At 24.7% G+C, this 16,542-nt stretch overlaps 1 protein-coding gene across 3 annotated transcripts in view; it reads left to right on the top strand.

The window, feature by feature from the left end:
* Nucleotides 1-16,542, top strand: part of LOC129619220 (beta-3 adrenergic receptor) — a 136,819-nt gene that overhangs the window by 84,619 nt on the left and 35,658 nt on the right. For all 3 annotated transcript variants that reach the window (XM_055534363.1, XM_055534364.1, XM_055534362.1), the window contains one exon: nt 15,666-15,894. In XM_055534363.1, the coding sequence (XP_055390338.1) occupies nt 15,673-15,894 (222 nt within the window). In that variant the 5' untranslated portion in view covers nt 15,666-15,672. The remainder of the gene's footprint in view (nt 1-15,665; nt 15,895-16,542) is intronic.

Genomic DNA, 16,542 nt, shown 5'->3' with positions numbered 1-16,542 from the left:
TATTAAGTGTCAAGAACTTGAAAATTCAATTAAGAAATTTTTTCATAGCTTTCTTTTGCTTCCTTTTTCCTATTTCATAAACTTTTCAAGACAGTATTTTTTAAGAGAATTCAAATTATTTCTGTTTATGATGACAAAACTTATCTCAATTTCATCAACTTTATAAAAATATAGAAATCTTTTTGAGGTGATTCATATAGTTTTCAAAGAAAAGTTTTCTATAAAATGCTGTTAAAAAAACAAGTGGAAATCTTTCTAAAGTTTCTCCAATTGAAATTGCAGTGGCTATAATAAACGCATAAAGAATTATATGTCCTTCATTACTGCAACTGTATAGAATTCATTATTGAAATCTTATATAAATTCATAGCTGCTAATCAGTAAACGTAAAAGAAATTCATGATATTTAAATATTCAATTTAAAGTAAAATGAAAATATTTACTACAAATAATATTACAAAGTAAAATAAAAATATTTTCAGGATTATTTTAACACACATATTATGTATTTCATTTAATTACCTATTGTTTATTTTAAAAATCATATTCTGTCAAATACTTAATTAAGGAATTACTAATTTTCTTTTTTACAATAAGTCTAAGTTGTTCATTATTATTGATTAAGAGTCCAATTAAACTAAATTATTTTGTTAATTTAAGTTTTAAAAAAATTTAAAAAAATACTTAATCTATTGTTAAACCTATGTTCGCTCCAAATTTAGTATATCTAACTAAATTTGATTCCGAAGTTATAAAAGGAAATGTAAAAACTAGATTTTTTTTTTTTAAATTACGCTCAATCAAATTTAATGTTCCAGTTTTAGTATGAAAAAAATTACCCTTTACTATGGCATATCATACTTTATGTATTTACATTACATAATAATCTATCCGCTTATTATCTGTACAAGTTTGATATTTAATATCTGATCAAAACTTGCCTCATCTTCTTTCTATTAAACCAAATTTTTATTCTTTTTTATTGTAGCAATAAAAACGTTAACATCAAAATTAGAACATAAGGAAACCAAACTTATAAAATTTCCTTTTATTAAAATATTTTAGGTTAGTTTTTAATTAAAATGCAAAAGAGGACAATTTGATACTCATAATTTTTCTCTCCCATTATACTACAGGTGTATTATAAATTTGTCTTACCGTTTATAGCGCTATGAATTAATGACCTAAAGATTTTTAAGATATAAGCGTAAGAGTATGTTTTTGACCACTATCGAATTCCGAGTCGACTTAACCATATCTGTCCATTCCTCCGTCTCAACTGAACTCTGCCGAAACTCTTATTTAAATTGAATGTGATAAAGGCAGTGATTTGTAAACGAACGTATGTTTGAAAGGTATTATAAATTCGCCATTCCGCTTGTAATAATAAATCATAACAGTCTGTGATATTCTTACTCAGTGCCGAAATTTGATAATTTAAATTATCAAACCAGCGTAATTAAAGTCCCAGTTTGTCCCTTCATCACTTATGGCATTTTCGTACGGGTATCATAGAGTTGACATGATAATTCTATTTCCCCTTTTTTTTTCTTTTGTTTTATAATTAAGACGCCTTTCCTATGACGAGTTGCTAAAATAATTTTGCTCCAAAAAAAATGAATAAAATATTTTTGTTTTAAGAGAAAAAACTCCCACTTTTTTTTGCTTCCGCAACGCTATAATTACACAATTTTAATTGTATTTTTCTTCACTTTCCTCTCTCTAATGTTTTAGTTAAAATATTTTTATATCAGGCCCATGTCTAGTGATTTCAAGGAATTTAATAAAAATGCGAATAACCAACTTTTTGCAATACTTTTTCAAAGAATAACAAGAAACAAAAAAGAAAATACTATGAATGAGTAGATGAATGAGAAAATGGAAAAAAGGACATTTCATTAATAATTATTAAATTAGTTTTGTAATTATTATAAAAAAAAGAGAAAAATAGTAAAAAAATTTCTTTAATTTCAATTAGAAATTTCAATCTATAGGATAAAACAAAAAGAAAAAACGAATTCTCATTGATGGAATTAACAATGAAGAGCAAAAAAAAACTCCATTCCGCACAGTGTATAAGAGGGTGAGATTACAAATTAATGAAAAATTTTCACTATTGTTAAGAAAAACTAATTTTAGCAATTTGAAGAAAAAAGAACAACCAATATTCTTTTGTCTCAAGAATATTTAAAATTTCATTAAAAAATATGACATTTATACATATACAAAATATAAGTAGATACTTTTAAAATAATAAAAGTAACAATAATTAAATTATTCTTAAACACACACACAAAAGAGAAAGCAAATGTGAACAACAATAGAAAAATTTTATGTCTTCTCTTTTACTTTTTTAAAAATTATGATTTCAATAAAAATTATTTTATATTCTCACAAATAACTTCAACAACCTTTTAAGAAATCAATAATTAAAAAATTAATAATTTTTATAAAAAAAAAAATTTCAAAGTAAATTTTGTTAAAATCGATTCTAATGGAAATTTTATTCTTTTATAAGTAACTTTTCTTTAACAATTTTCAAGATTTCTTTCAAGTTTCTCGGTTCCAAAGTAATTTTAAAAATTTATAATATACTTAGAAAATTTTGAAAGTTTAATTATTGAGAAAATTAAAATACAAAAATATTTTTAAATCAAAATAATTAATATTGTTTAATAAAGCAAAAATGAATTTCTTTGTTAGACAAATTTCAAGTAGAAAAAATCATTATTGTAAGAGTATCTATGTACCAATAAAACATGCTGTACTATAGAACATACAACTTATGTAGCAATAGAAGGTGCTGTGAATATTGCTATAATCGTACCGATTTCCAGAGGAGATTTCCCCGTTCGACATTTCGTATAGTTAAGATTTGTCTGATCCTCTTTGATTGCCAGATATGAAGATTTGACTTTTCGCTCTCGTAGGGTTATCACTACGATATATAATTCAAGTATGATATGGCAACATGCCCCTATAACAAATAAAGTCTGCTAAAACTGAACAGTCATTTAAATACAATAATAAATTAGTCCCATACTAAAACAATAATTAAAGCAAAAAAAAAACACTATTTCTTTTCATTCTAAATTAGAATAAAATTGAACGTTATTAAAATTGTTCAAAACAAAAATCTATAAAATCATCTATTAAAAAATTCTACAAAAAAAAAACATTCTAAAAATAGAAAATCAAAAGAATTCGCCTAAATTTATGCAATATTCATAATATAAGACTTAAAAAATTGCTATGCTAAAAATGCATTCAATTCATACATATTTATGATTTAAACGTTAAAATTTTATAAAACTAAATATTTTTGCAATTTATCCCGTTAAAAAAGCGGAGAGGAAAGAGAAAAAAACATAAATTTTTCATTCAATAAAACCCAATTTTTATTTTTCGTTTTTTTTTCCGTATTCGCTCTGCTTCTTTTGATTAATTGTCTGCAGCCATTATGTAGTTTTTATTTTATAATAGTGGACATTTCTTTAGTATTTTTCACTTCACGGCAGCAAAAACTTGAATAAAATTACATATTTTTTTTTTTTATTTAAAAATAAAATCGCACATATACACATTTAAAATTAAATATGAAATTAGAATCATATTGTACTTTGTTATATACACTAGAGCTATATAAAACGAAATCATCGGATTTTAATGAATAAAAAAAATTACGGAGCCTTTATAGTTTAATTTAAAATGTACATGAACAAAAAAAATATTGCTGCAACCATTCTTAAATTTTATTAATTTGCATAATTCTTATATTAGAGAATATTTTTGATAGAGGACGTTCATTATCTATATACGAGTATATATGGATTAAATTTATTTTAGATCAATTTTGTTCGAATAAATTTTCCATTTATATTATTATGCATAATATACTTAATCATTGATACAAGTGTGAATAGATTTTGCCCGGTAAATTTACATTTTTAACTCAAAAAAAAAATTATTACATAATTTTATGCGATTATTATGCGATTTCAATACTTAAATTTTGGAAAAACAAAAAAAAATAAAAACAAATAATAAGTTTAATAGACTATCAAATAAATAATTGACTAAACTTAGAATATATTTGCACTTTTGAGAAATTTATCATCAAATGACGTTCCTCTTTTTTATCTTATACCAGAAGCAGATGGCAAAACTGATTGAATAATAACAAAAAATGATGGTGTAGAACAACCACATTACCCCGCTTTGGTTACACAGCCTAGATATCTGAATGTAAAAGAAAAATATTAAAAAATAAGGAAAAGAGACATAAAGTGTTATCGGTGTCGGATTGAAAGCAACCTGAGGTGAATTATGGACAGAATTGGAAGAAAATTTTGCTTTGTGAGATAGGCCAAAGAAATACGATTGTAACCAGAAAGAAAATCATATAGGAATTGCCAAAAATCATAAGTAAAAAAAGGAACGGTTGATTTGTCAGATCATTGTCGTATGAAAAAGCTCCTCTGAATACTATAACTGCGAGAAGCGACAATGTTTGTAATATAGAAAATGATGACTCTGTGGAGTAGTATGGCAAATCTCTTGGTATGACAGATCTATGGCAGAGTGTTAGGGAACTGATGTCCAACTCCGTGAGCGATATCTCCGGGGATTTACTTGGAATCGAGATGGTGCAAGTGGGAAACTGGAGAGCTACAATCAACCATGGCTGGTTGCGGTTGTTTGAGTTTAAGAGTTTCTTTGCCCATTTCACTCTTCAGTAACACACAATCTACGAATGGCAGACCTCCTAATTGTAATAAAGAATCGGGACCGGACCTAAATCTACCGTGCTATATACAAATTACTCAAATCTATCATAGTTTTTGGTTTTCAATGATTTGCATTCTGCCCGAAGGCTTTTAAACTATTAAAGTATATACTGAAATTATACATTTTTGCAACCTTTTATTTCGTTATCCAAAATTAAATTAATCGCATTTTTTGACTTCACTATTATCGGCAATATTATAACGTTATAACAAATATGCATTCTCCAATACAATATATTTGGGGTCATAATATGATTTTGGAATATTTTTGATCCTTTTTATATCCTTTTATGAATAATTTTTCTTTGTTTTAAAAAGAAAGAATAAAAAATTTTTTTTGAAAAACGGGTCAATATGGTACACATAAGGACATAAACATTATTTTAAATAATTTTTTTTTCATTATAAAAAATGAGTTTTAATTTTCATTTATGCTTTTCCTTTTTTCCATTCTCATTTTGAAATCGTCGCTATATGCACAATAAAACGTATTTGAATATAAAAGAAAAACAATATGAAATTCGCTTCATTTGTGCGAACAATCTGAATGTGGCATTTATTTGGTAAATTTTTTTAAAAAATAAAAATTATTTCATTTTGATATTTTAACACTTTTTTTTTTGTTCTCGCAAAATATTTTCTTTTACACATCAAAGCGTGAAACAAAGAAAATTCAACAATAATTTTTGTGTTTTGTTTTTAAAAGAGCAATGTGGTGTTAAGTTTGTAGTTTATGGCATAAAATGACTACTACGTACTACTACTATTGTTCGTATGCACATATTATGCATGGAAACGCACGCTTATACATCCACAAACATGTGTGCATGTATCTGATTGTGTGTTTTTGCCTTTATTTCATTTTATAAGTGCTTGAGTTAATAAAAAAATTTTCCATTCTTTCATCATTCAGTAATAATGTTTTTAAAAAAAAAAAAAAAGTAAAAGGGAAAGAGGAAAATCCTTATGAAATCCGACTTTACCAGTTATTGTTTTTTTTTCGTTCTTTCATTTATATAGAAAGATGCAAAATAAAAAAAAAAATTAGTATATAAAGCTAGAGGAAAACATTATCAGAGCGTCTCAAGTGTCATTAATTTTCAACAGATGGGGTACGCTACGCAGTATATATAACGTTTTTGATCATATAATTTTAAAAAAGAAAATTAAAAAAATATTTTTAAAAGATTTTTGATATCACGTTTTTATTCACATATTTTTAATATTTATTTGTAGCGATTATTACAACGTTTAATTAAAATGAAAAATTTAATAAAAATTTTTAAGAGTTCATATACAATTTGTAATGGAAAAATTACATATAGATGAAGCAAAATCACATATTATCGGCATAATATTGAACAAGAGGATTTATTGAACTATATAGGAACGAAATCATGGAATTACAGTTATTTATGATCAGTATACATTGGCAAATAGCTTCATATTAGAAAAACACTGTCAAATGTTTTTAATTTACCTTAGATATGAGTTGTAGATACTGGATCTTTGAAGAAATTTTTATCATAAATGTCTACAAATGTTGTGGCTCAAATTAATTTGTATTTGGGTGATATTAATCAGGACGATATTTGACTTCAACCAGAGGAAGTTGTGTACCGGTGGTCACACCAATCGAAATCATAATTTGACGATAATTTGAATTTCAACTTTATATTGAATTGTATTAAAATTGGAATTTGACGATCATTTGATTGATTATTCGATCGGGTTCCAAGAACGTACTATCTGGAATATTTTCCGGAAGAATAAGTGAAATCAAAAATTTGTTTTAATTAAGTATCAACATTTCATACCTGCCTATAACAGATTTAATTGATAAGAGTGCAAAAAGAGAGAGACCAAAAATTCGATGCCTAGAATGTAATTAATCACAAACGTTAACGACATCTATTTGATGAAATTAAAATTACTTTATTGTTTTAATTTTTATTATAATTTTAAAATCCTCCCATACATGTTCCAAAAATTTCTATTACCGAACCAATAAAAAAATTAACCAATTAACAAATAAAATTCTAATTAAGAAGGAATAACTATTTCAATTTTAACTTTTGTATTTTCATTTACTCTTGAAAATTAAAAAATTTTTATTTAACATTGTTTGTCACAAGTTATTTCAGGAAATCTTTTCATTGAAATCAAATAAATTTTTAAGAAAATATTAAGGAATTATCTAAAGAAAGAATTTTTTTTTTGTATATTCATTATTCTTTCCAATTATTTACTGTGCTATATGTGCTATCAAAGAAATTTAATAAGTAATTTTCCAAAAAACAGGATTTTTCAACAAAAAAAAAACATTTTTCCTTTTTATTTTCACATTATTTTTTGTATTCGGAAAAAATTAGAAAAAAAAATTGATATACGATAAAAATAAATTTAACTAAAAAGTTTTCAAAAAAAAAAATCTTTCTTATTTTCAGTTTGTTATTATTCAATAGAAAGAATTCACTTTTAAACTCTTTTAAAATTAAAAAAAATAAATAAAGAAAAATTTAGTCAAACAAACCAATTGGTTCTAAAACAGCACATTTCCCTTTAACATTAGAAATATAAAGCATATATAGTATATACCATATTTTAGATAAGAGATTGAATAACATTAGGTTCATAGCATACAGTAGGAATCTAACAAATGAAAATGATTTATAAAAATGAAACAATTCTCAAAAATATTGTAAAATTTTACATAAATTTAAGAGAAATCTTAGGGCAGTAATTGCCGAAATATTTAAATTAATGTAAAACTTGAATTGTAATACTAAATAATTTAATTATATATAGCATATATTTTTAAGTATGCAGATTATCACTTCTAGATTTTAGCTTTTGTAAAAGCTTGCTACAACTTGTATAGTATCGAACAAATAAAGGAACGAAAATTGACACAAAAGGGCCAATGAGTTACAAAGATTTTTTGTTCAACTGAAATAAAATATTTGTTTGTAAATGTTTGAAGCAATTTGACAAATTCTTTTTTTTTTTGTTTTCGCAAAAAAAAAAAAAAATTTAATTCTATTACAATTTGTAAATAACACTCAGAATTTTTAGAAAATTAAAGTGACATCGGAAAGAAAAAAAAAGAAAATAAATAAATATAGAAATGATTTTGATCATCCTTTAGTGTGACAAAATAAAACAACAAAACGAAAAGGATAATAAAGAAATTGAAAAAAAACCCTATTATGAAAACAAAAATCGTTCCTTTTGGTTTTTAGAACTTCAGTGTCTCATTTATTTAGTTTTTCTTTTCTTTTCAAAGTTATTTAGTCGTAAAGCTGACGAAATAAAAAAAAAATACTGTTATCCCTTTAACATTTTATCATCTCCCATTATCATCATGATTTTGTATTAAAGGATTATTTGATTTTCAAATTTAACTAGTATACACACTTAAATAATGTCTACATACTTATATACAGAGAAAAATATAGAAGTGAAATAAAGGACACAGAGGAAAAAAAAAAATCATTCCTTGTGTTTATTTTTACAAAAAGCAACTATGAGAATAACAAAAAAACAAATATTCGATTTTCTGTGTTTTTCTCGATTTTTCACTTTTGTGTTCTCATATTTTTTTGTTTCCTTTTTTTTCTCCCAAATTTATGTGTCGTAGAACGCATAAAGGATAACATTTTCACATATTATTGTTTTATATATTAAATTTTTCTTTCTGTGCATATACGTATGTGTATAAGATTTAATACGGTTGCTGATTTTTATAATACTCTTTAACTTTGAATATACAAAAAATACATATAAAAATTAAAATTAAGAAAAAAAAGAGAAAAACAACAATAACAAAAGGAAAACTTTAGCTTCGGGTGTAGTAATAATGCTCATGTTGATTATAATGATCACAGATACTTAGTGGTCTGAACTTTTGCTTATACGTATTCCATTTTCAGAATAATTTAAATATGAAGAAGCTTTAAGTATTAGATACATATTTTGCTTGTAGATTAAATAATTGTATGTAAATGCATGAAAATACTGTTTAAAAATATGAAAATTTCTTTATATTCCATTGTTATTACAATAAATTTAATAACGTAAAATAATAGATATACTGTAAAGTGAATAACCTAGGAAGATCTTAATTTGAATTGTATATTAAAGTTTCTTAGTAATTTAATTTCTATAAACTGCAATTTATTAAATACACCTTAGAAAAGGGGCAAAGATGTGGATTTGATAGCGAATTCATATATGTATAGCATCTTTCGATATTTTACAAAGTTAACACTTGACAGTTTTTACATGTTTTCGGCTGAGCGCAATTGATCGTTATTCAACTGTCAATTGACATTATTAACAATTTTTGCAGTTTGATTTTTGTGATGTTTTTATTACAAGTCAAATAACTAACACGAACGTGAAAAATAGCAAAAGAGCACAACAAGAGAAGAAAAATGGATTCTAGTTTTATTTTATACATATAAGTATGTTAGAGTTGGAGAAAAACAAAAAAAAATTATGGGCTAAATTTTATCGAGAGAAAAAATGTAAAAAACAAAATGTAAACATGACAGAAAATGGTGCTTATTTGCAAATTAATTATCAAAATTTGATCAAAACGACAGCACCGAACGGATGACTTTGATTTAAACGAACGCTAGCGGTACCTTATACTGGCGTCAGTTACGCTTAACTGATGGACGCATGTTTTTTCTTTTTCCCACTGAGTAAAAATCTCCCAGTTCAATTTATTATCAAAGGAGAATTTTTAAATAACCATTTGCTTACATGTATACCATTTTAAAGGATTAAAAATAGTTCTAAATATATAATATTGTATTCGTATGTGTTATGATTATAATCACTTTTGTTTTTCTATAATTATAAATTAAAATTTTATACTCGTACATACATATGTAAATATTTTGATAAATTACAGTCCAGTAATTACTTTTGTGGATTATTTTCTAATTTTTCGAACAATAAAAACAAAAAAAAACTAAAATATTATTTTCAAATTAACAAATAAAATGAAATTTTCAAACTATTTATACGAAATAAATTAGAAAGCCTGCAAATATTGGAAATATTTGCATTTTGTTTTTTATATTTTTTTTTGTTTTCCAAATATAAAACTTTTACCACAAAAACCATACCAAAATAAACAGACTAGAATTTCAAATCAAGCATACACAAATATAAAAAAACATGAGTTTTTTAATATTTAATTATAAATATTATAATAGAGTCCATCTGTCCATAGATGAGGTCAATGAAAAGTTGATTGAGCTTATACAAAAAAAAAAAACATCATTAAATTTTTCAACTCAGAGATTTTCAACAAAAATAACATGTTCGAAAATAATTTTTTTTTCGAAATATCAAAAAAAAACAAAAATTTTTGTTTCAAATAACAAAAAATATTGAAGTAGAATTACTTTATCGAAATATTAAGTAATCTTATGCAACTATACTGACCCCATTAAAACTAATGTACGAATACTGCAGTAAATAACTTTAAGACACTATGAAAATTTAATTACCATAGTTTCAATATCTAATACAAAATAAAATTGAATACTCTTGAATCAGTTGAAACTACGTCTTCAGCCGAATAATTCGTTTTTCAATCGAATGTAAAATTTATAATACAATATTCTTTTTGACACGATTTCGCAAAATTTTTTTGCAGTCAACGACCCTAGTCACTGTTTAAATATACGATAAATTTAGTTTGAGTCGTATATATGTAAACCCTGTTTGATATCAGATTTTGTCTGACTGCAAATAACAGCAATTTCTCTATTCTCATCAGATTTTTAAAAGTAAAATAGCGACAATTAATTTCATCAGCGATCAGCTGATAGTTCTCGTAGCAAATTTTTATATTTTGACATAAAATCTGAGATAATTTCAGACTGATATCTAAACAATCATCAGAGTTTATCGTAGATTTATTGCTACATTCTGTCGTAAATGTGTAGTACGAGTACGTAAAATCATCAGATTTTTATCGTAGGTATAGTCTTTGATTTTGTCGTATATATAAACAGAATCTAAGAGTAATTATTTTGACACATGTCAACTGTTTTAAATTTTTTTCTCTTTTTAAATATGACCATGTATTTATTCTTTAAGAACCAGAATAGAATTGGCACTGCTTTTACATTAAACATTATTTTTTGCATTTTGAAAAATTTTCCTTTCGTTATCAATTTTAAAACAAAAAAGAAATTTAACACATATACTTTATGAATTTTTTAACATTATTTTTCACTCTCTGTGCACTACCACTCTCTTCAATCTCTCTCTCTCTCTCTATAAAAAGTTTAAAAATCTTTAAATGAGTCACAAAACTAATTTTGCAGACAAAATACCCTAAACGCATTAAATACAATATTTTTTTTTTGTTTCTTTTGATTTTCTATTTATTTTTATACTAGACAAAATATACGATGTAACGGAGAAAATAACCATAAAATTATAAATTTTAAAACCATCATCCCTTTTTTATAATATGTATGAGATCCTGTTATATTTACATAATATTGTTACAATTTTATTCATAGATGTTTTAGATTTTTATTTAAAAGTTTGATGATGTGTGTTCGCTGTTGATGTGGCATTTGGGTTCTCTCCTTATATTTTATTTTCATTTTTATTATTTTCGATATTAAACACAACATATTCACATATATGTACACTCATATGTACACACACATGTGCTGTATAAATTTAAATTTAAATAAACAATAAAATTTTATTTAAGAAATCTGATGTTTCGAAAATTTTTTTTTTACCATAATATTTTTCTAATATTTTTTTCTTATGTTGTTATTATTTTTTGAAATAAAAAAATCAGAATAAACTTTTACTTACATACATATATAATTAAAGAATGGGACCCAGAATTTTAATATTATTAAATTAACACAAGTTATAGTCTTGAGACGAATGTGAGGGAATTTAATGACATTTAACTGTACACAATCATTCCGAATTAATATGTAATTATCATTTCAATTCCTTGCCTTCATTATTATGGTAAAAATACATATTTATGGTAATGGTATATGTGTGCAGACAAAACCATTCCAATATAAAATTTAATATAAGAATAAAAATTAAATCGTATAAGAAAACAAATAAGAAATGGATGAAATGATATTAAAATGAAAATAAAGTTAAATTGTCAAGAAAAAAAAAATTTTAAAGAAGGCAAAATGGTCAAGAAAATGATAAGGAAAATTATTTATAATGTTACCATTTATAACAGGAATGGAAATATGAAAATCGTAAAACTGGTTTAGAGTTGTCCTTCAATCCATTTCCGGGAAATAGGCATAAAGAGAACCCCCTGTCATTTACATGAGATTGAGGCCGGCTCTTCATATAATCAGGATATAAAAATTGACGGAACACAATTATATTACTAATATTAGAGATTGACAAAACGGATATTAAAGATTTGCATAGTTTTTTCAAAAGAAGTGAGTGTTTTAGATAATTAACTTACAATCATACAAAATTATTCACTAAAATAACTTTTATAATACGCATTAAACTTTTACCATCCTAACCTTCGAAAGTCGTGAAAATAAAATTTATTTTAGCCGGAACTGAAAATGTGCGACTGATTCGAAAATTATTCTTAGTATTGAACAGACCAAACAATTTCTTTTTTGTTTTGTTATAATTTTTTCTACATGATTTGCATATAAAAATTATTTTTGATTTTTATTTTTTTTTGCTGTCATTCGGGTAATAAGATGTTTTTAATTTGCAATAAAATAAAAATAAGGAATACCAACAACATCTTTCATATTGTTCTCATTTTATTTTTAATTTTTTATGACCAAAAACGGAATAAAAATTTTATTAAAAATATTTTTTCATACTTTTATAATTCGTTATTAATTTTGTTAAATTGTATGTAATAAGAGTAAGAATATCATTTATTTTTTTATTACACAATGTGTGTACACCTGGTACTCCAGCTTACGATGTCAACTAGTACTTTAAATAATGTTCGAATATTAGTAATAGCTCTAAAAAAAACTTGAATTGATTTGTAAACCCGTGAGCAATCTCACCTGGTTCTTACCCATTCGGACAGTTGATGCTACAATTAAATGACAACTCGTTAATTCATTATATGTATTTAAAAAAATTAATAGTTTTTAAATAATATTAGCTTTTTTATCAAACGGCTCCTCTTGCATTAATGGATAGTATTAGTTTCTTTTTCCCTTGCCTACAAACACATTCGTAATTTGTCGTTTAATCGTACAGCTATTCATAATGGAATATAACCAATTAGATGTCAAATTTTAAAATAAATTCGAGAAAGAATACTTCATGCTTTTTTCAACACTGCACGTTCGGAATTGGAAATTTAAATCTAATTGCAGCGTGGCAATTTTAGTATAGTTTGTTGGCAACCATATGCTGCTTTTATTTGAATTTCTGGAACAATAAATAATATTTTTATTTATTTTCTGAAAATTGTAAACGGTTTTAAAATAAAAACTTTTTAATGCTCTTTAAATTTTAGTTTTTTTTAAAAAGTGCCGAATTTCTTTTTATACATTTAATGTTTTCTTTAAGTTTCCTTTAACTTTTTATGCTTCTTAATCGTAAAAGAAGAAACGAAAAAGAAATCACTTTTTTTTCTATATAACAACGAAAAACTGCTCATAAAAGTTGCAAAAAAACTCTATATATGTGTGATATATGGCGAGTTAGTAAAAAACTTTATTCACACAATTTACGTAAGAATCTATGGAAAGCAAGTTACATTTTTTTTTTGTTTTCTCCAAATCTGATCAAAATACTTTACCATTGCAATTATATAAGCTCTTAACTGTTTTTTCTTATTTTCTTTTACTATACTATACGTAAAATATTATACTTAGCCTGAGGTTGTGTGGTTCATAAAAATATTTATGATTTATAGTGTTCTTGATTCCTAAACGGAAAATGTTATGTAAATAACACGTAAAAAGTTACCTTAGACTTATTTAACATTTTATGTCATAGATTATGTATTTCTGAAATTTCTTCAATATACGGAAAATAACAAGGGTTCAGAGCTCTTTAACGAAACCTTTTAAATTCAAAAATATTTTTTAAATTATAAAACTGAACTGTGTAGTAGATAAAGCCGCGGCAATACTGTGTAATTTGAGTTGTGAGCTGTACTTTAATTTCATGTCGTAATGTCGAACAATCTGTCAAATTATTTTCTTCACTTCTTAAAGTAGTAGCTTTATTCAATGGTTTCTTAATTTCAGTTTGCAACTAGCTATGGCTTAAGATAAAGTTTTAAACGTGAGTCGTCTAACCTACTTTAATCCTAAATATGTTGCTTACACCTGGTATACTAGTTTAACTTAAAAGCTATTACCAAGTGAGTTTTATATTCCGATATTTCCTAGTAATTTTGACGAAATGGCCAAATTATTCACTTGACTAAAAATAAATGTAGTAAATCATGGCAGGCTACTAGATTTTCTTGAAGATTTGGGTATGAAATAAAAGAAAATTTCGGTATAAATACTTGACTATAAATAAATTAATTCTAGACAACTCCTAAAATCATATAAAAAGTTTAAAAGAAAAACACTGCTTCCGTTAACCAGATCCAAGATTTGGTTGGCAAACAAATTGAACGGCATTTCAATTTTTTTTGTCTTAACCACTTCTAACTTAATTCGTTATTAGCAACTTAAATTTTAATTGCTCAAGCAAAGTAAGAGACAAACTTTCGGAGAACAAGACCTTATATTTCCGCCCCATTAAATTTTAACTTTTTTATAAAAGAAAATTTTAATTTTTAACAAAAATATTATTTATTTATTTGATTTTTATAAATTATAAAATTAAATTTTATCTATACTTTCTTCAATGGCATAACCAAAAAGAATCACTTACAAATTGTTAAAAAAAAAAAAGTTTTTCTTGTCTTCCTTTATTAATGAGTTTTTAATTTAAAAACTTTAATTTAAATGTGTTTTATTACAATCTTTGCTTTTAAAACTTAAATACTCGTATTACAAAAAAAATGTAAAAAAAAAACAAAGTAAATTGTAAAAACAAATATATCAGGCCAGTAGAAAAAAAAATTATTGGAACAAGAGGTGGTGTTTCTCGGTTTTATCGATTTTTATAATGTTAAATATTAAATGGAGTACCATTGCTCCATGAATTCGAAGTCTATTGCCATGACTACCCAAATCTGTTTATACCTAAATGACATATTTCAGTTTAAACATAAATTTTAATTATTAATGTAGATTTTAAAGTTTAAATATTTTAATTTATAAATTTATCAAATAAATAAAATATTTAATTCAAATTGAATTGCAAGTGAACCCGATCGAATTTTGAGCAATTTTATTTAATAATTACGGAATTATTATAGAAAACTAGAGGCCAAAAATTTAAAATTTTCTGTTAACAGAACAAAATTATCAAAATGCAACACACTCAAAAGTCTTGTGTGTTCTGGGATACAATTTGGCATATTGAGTTTCAGCTTGATTCGGATTCGATTTCGATAAGTGTCAATAGAACCCACACAACATTACTATAACATTTCAACATTTCAGTTAAAATTTCGCACTTATCTGAAATGCGATATAGTCTTACCCAAACGTAAACACTGTGCACCAATTTCACTCTATAAAGTAGAATATTTATATAAAAACTGAAAAAAATTACATTTCCTTTTGAAATATAAGTTTTTTGCAGGAAATTTGAAAAATTCTTTCAAGTATTTTCAATATTTTTCTTATACGCTTATTGTGTTTTTACAGTTTTTATTAAAACATATTGCATTTTATACTTAATAAAAAAAAAAATTAACAATTTTTTTTTTTCTCTTTTTCATTACAGATTTGCAATGGACTTAAAATCCGGTACATTGCTAGTACCGCCAGCTGTAAAAAATTCTAGTTGTTCACATCCTAGATATACAGGACACAGTTTTATATCACAAATCGGATTAGCTGAAACAATTGAAGCATTTTTAATTTTTGTATTAACATTAGGTGTAATTGGTGCTAATATATTAGTTATATTTGTAATAAATAATCGTAGATATTCACAATATATACATCAACAGGTAAGAATATTAAATTAATTTTTTATTATAGTAATAAAGTTGATAATAAGTTCGAAAATATTAAATTTAAAATAGTACTCAATTTAATTCTTAATGTGAGATTGATAATTTCGAGAAATTTTCTTTAACCAATCAGAAAGATAATTTGACTTCCAAGGGTGCGTTGTTTTACATCTTGGCTTCAAAATCGTTCACTAGCTCAATATATATTATCACAACATTTAACTAAATCAAATTTCAAATTCTAAAAGTTTAAATATTCTTTATAAATACATCTTTCAATGCAATTAATTAAGAATTAAAATTTGTGAATATTAATTTTTTGTCTATATACTCGTATAATCATTTTTATAGACACAAACAACACATTTTAATAATTTGCAAATTAAAAATAATGCATTGTTTTTGACAGTGAATTTCTTTTAATACCGAAACTTTATACGCCAACATATAGAATCTTTGAACCATGTAACCCTAATGCATTTACTCACACTCATGTATGTATGTAAATTTTATTATACTGCAGCTTAGTCACATAAATCTCATTGAAAGGATTTTATTTTTGCATTTAGTGGCTGCGTTTCATTTTACGTATACACAATAATCTTATACATACATATAAAAAAGCTAGTTTATTGTCTGTCTCCG

The sequence above is a fragment of the Condylostylus longicornis genome, unplaced genomic scaffold, assembly GCF_029603195.1.
Source record: "Condylostylus longicornis isolate FDR11 unplaced genomic scaffold, ASM2960319v2 ptg000011l, whole genome shotgun sequence".
Taxonomy (NCBI): domain Eukaryota; kingdom Metazoa; phylum Arthropoda; class Insecta; order Diptera; family Dolichopodidae; genus Condylostylus; species Condylostylus longicornis.
Note: the sequence above shows the minus strand (reverse complement) of the source record. Positions and strands in the feature narration are given on the sequence as shown.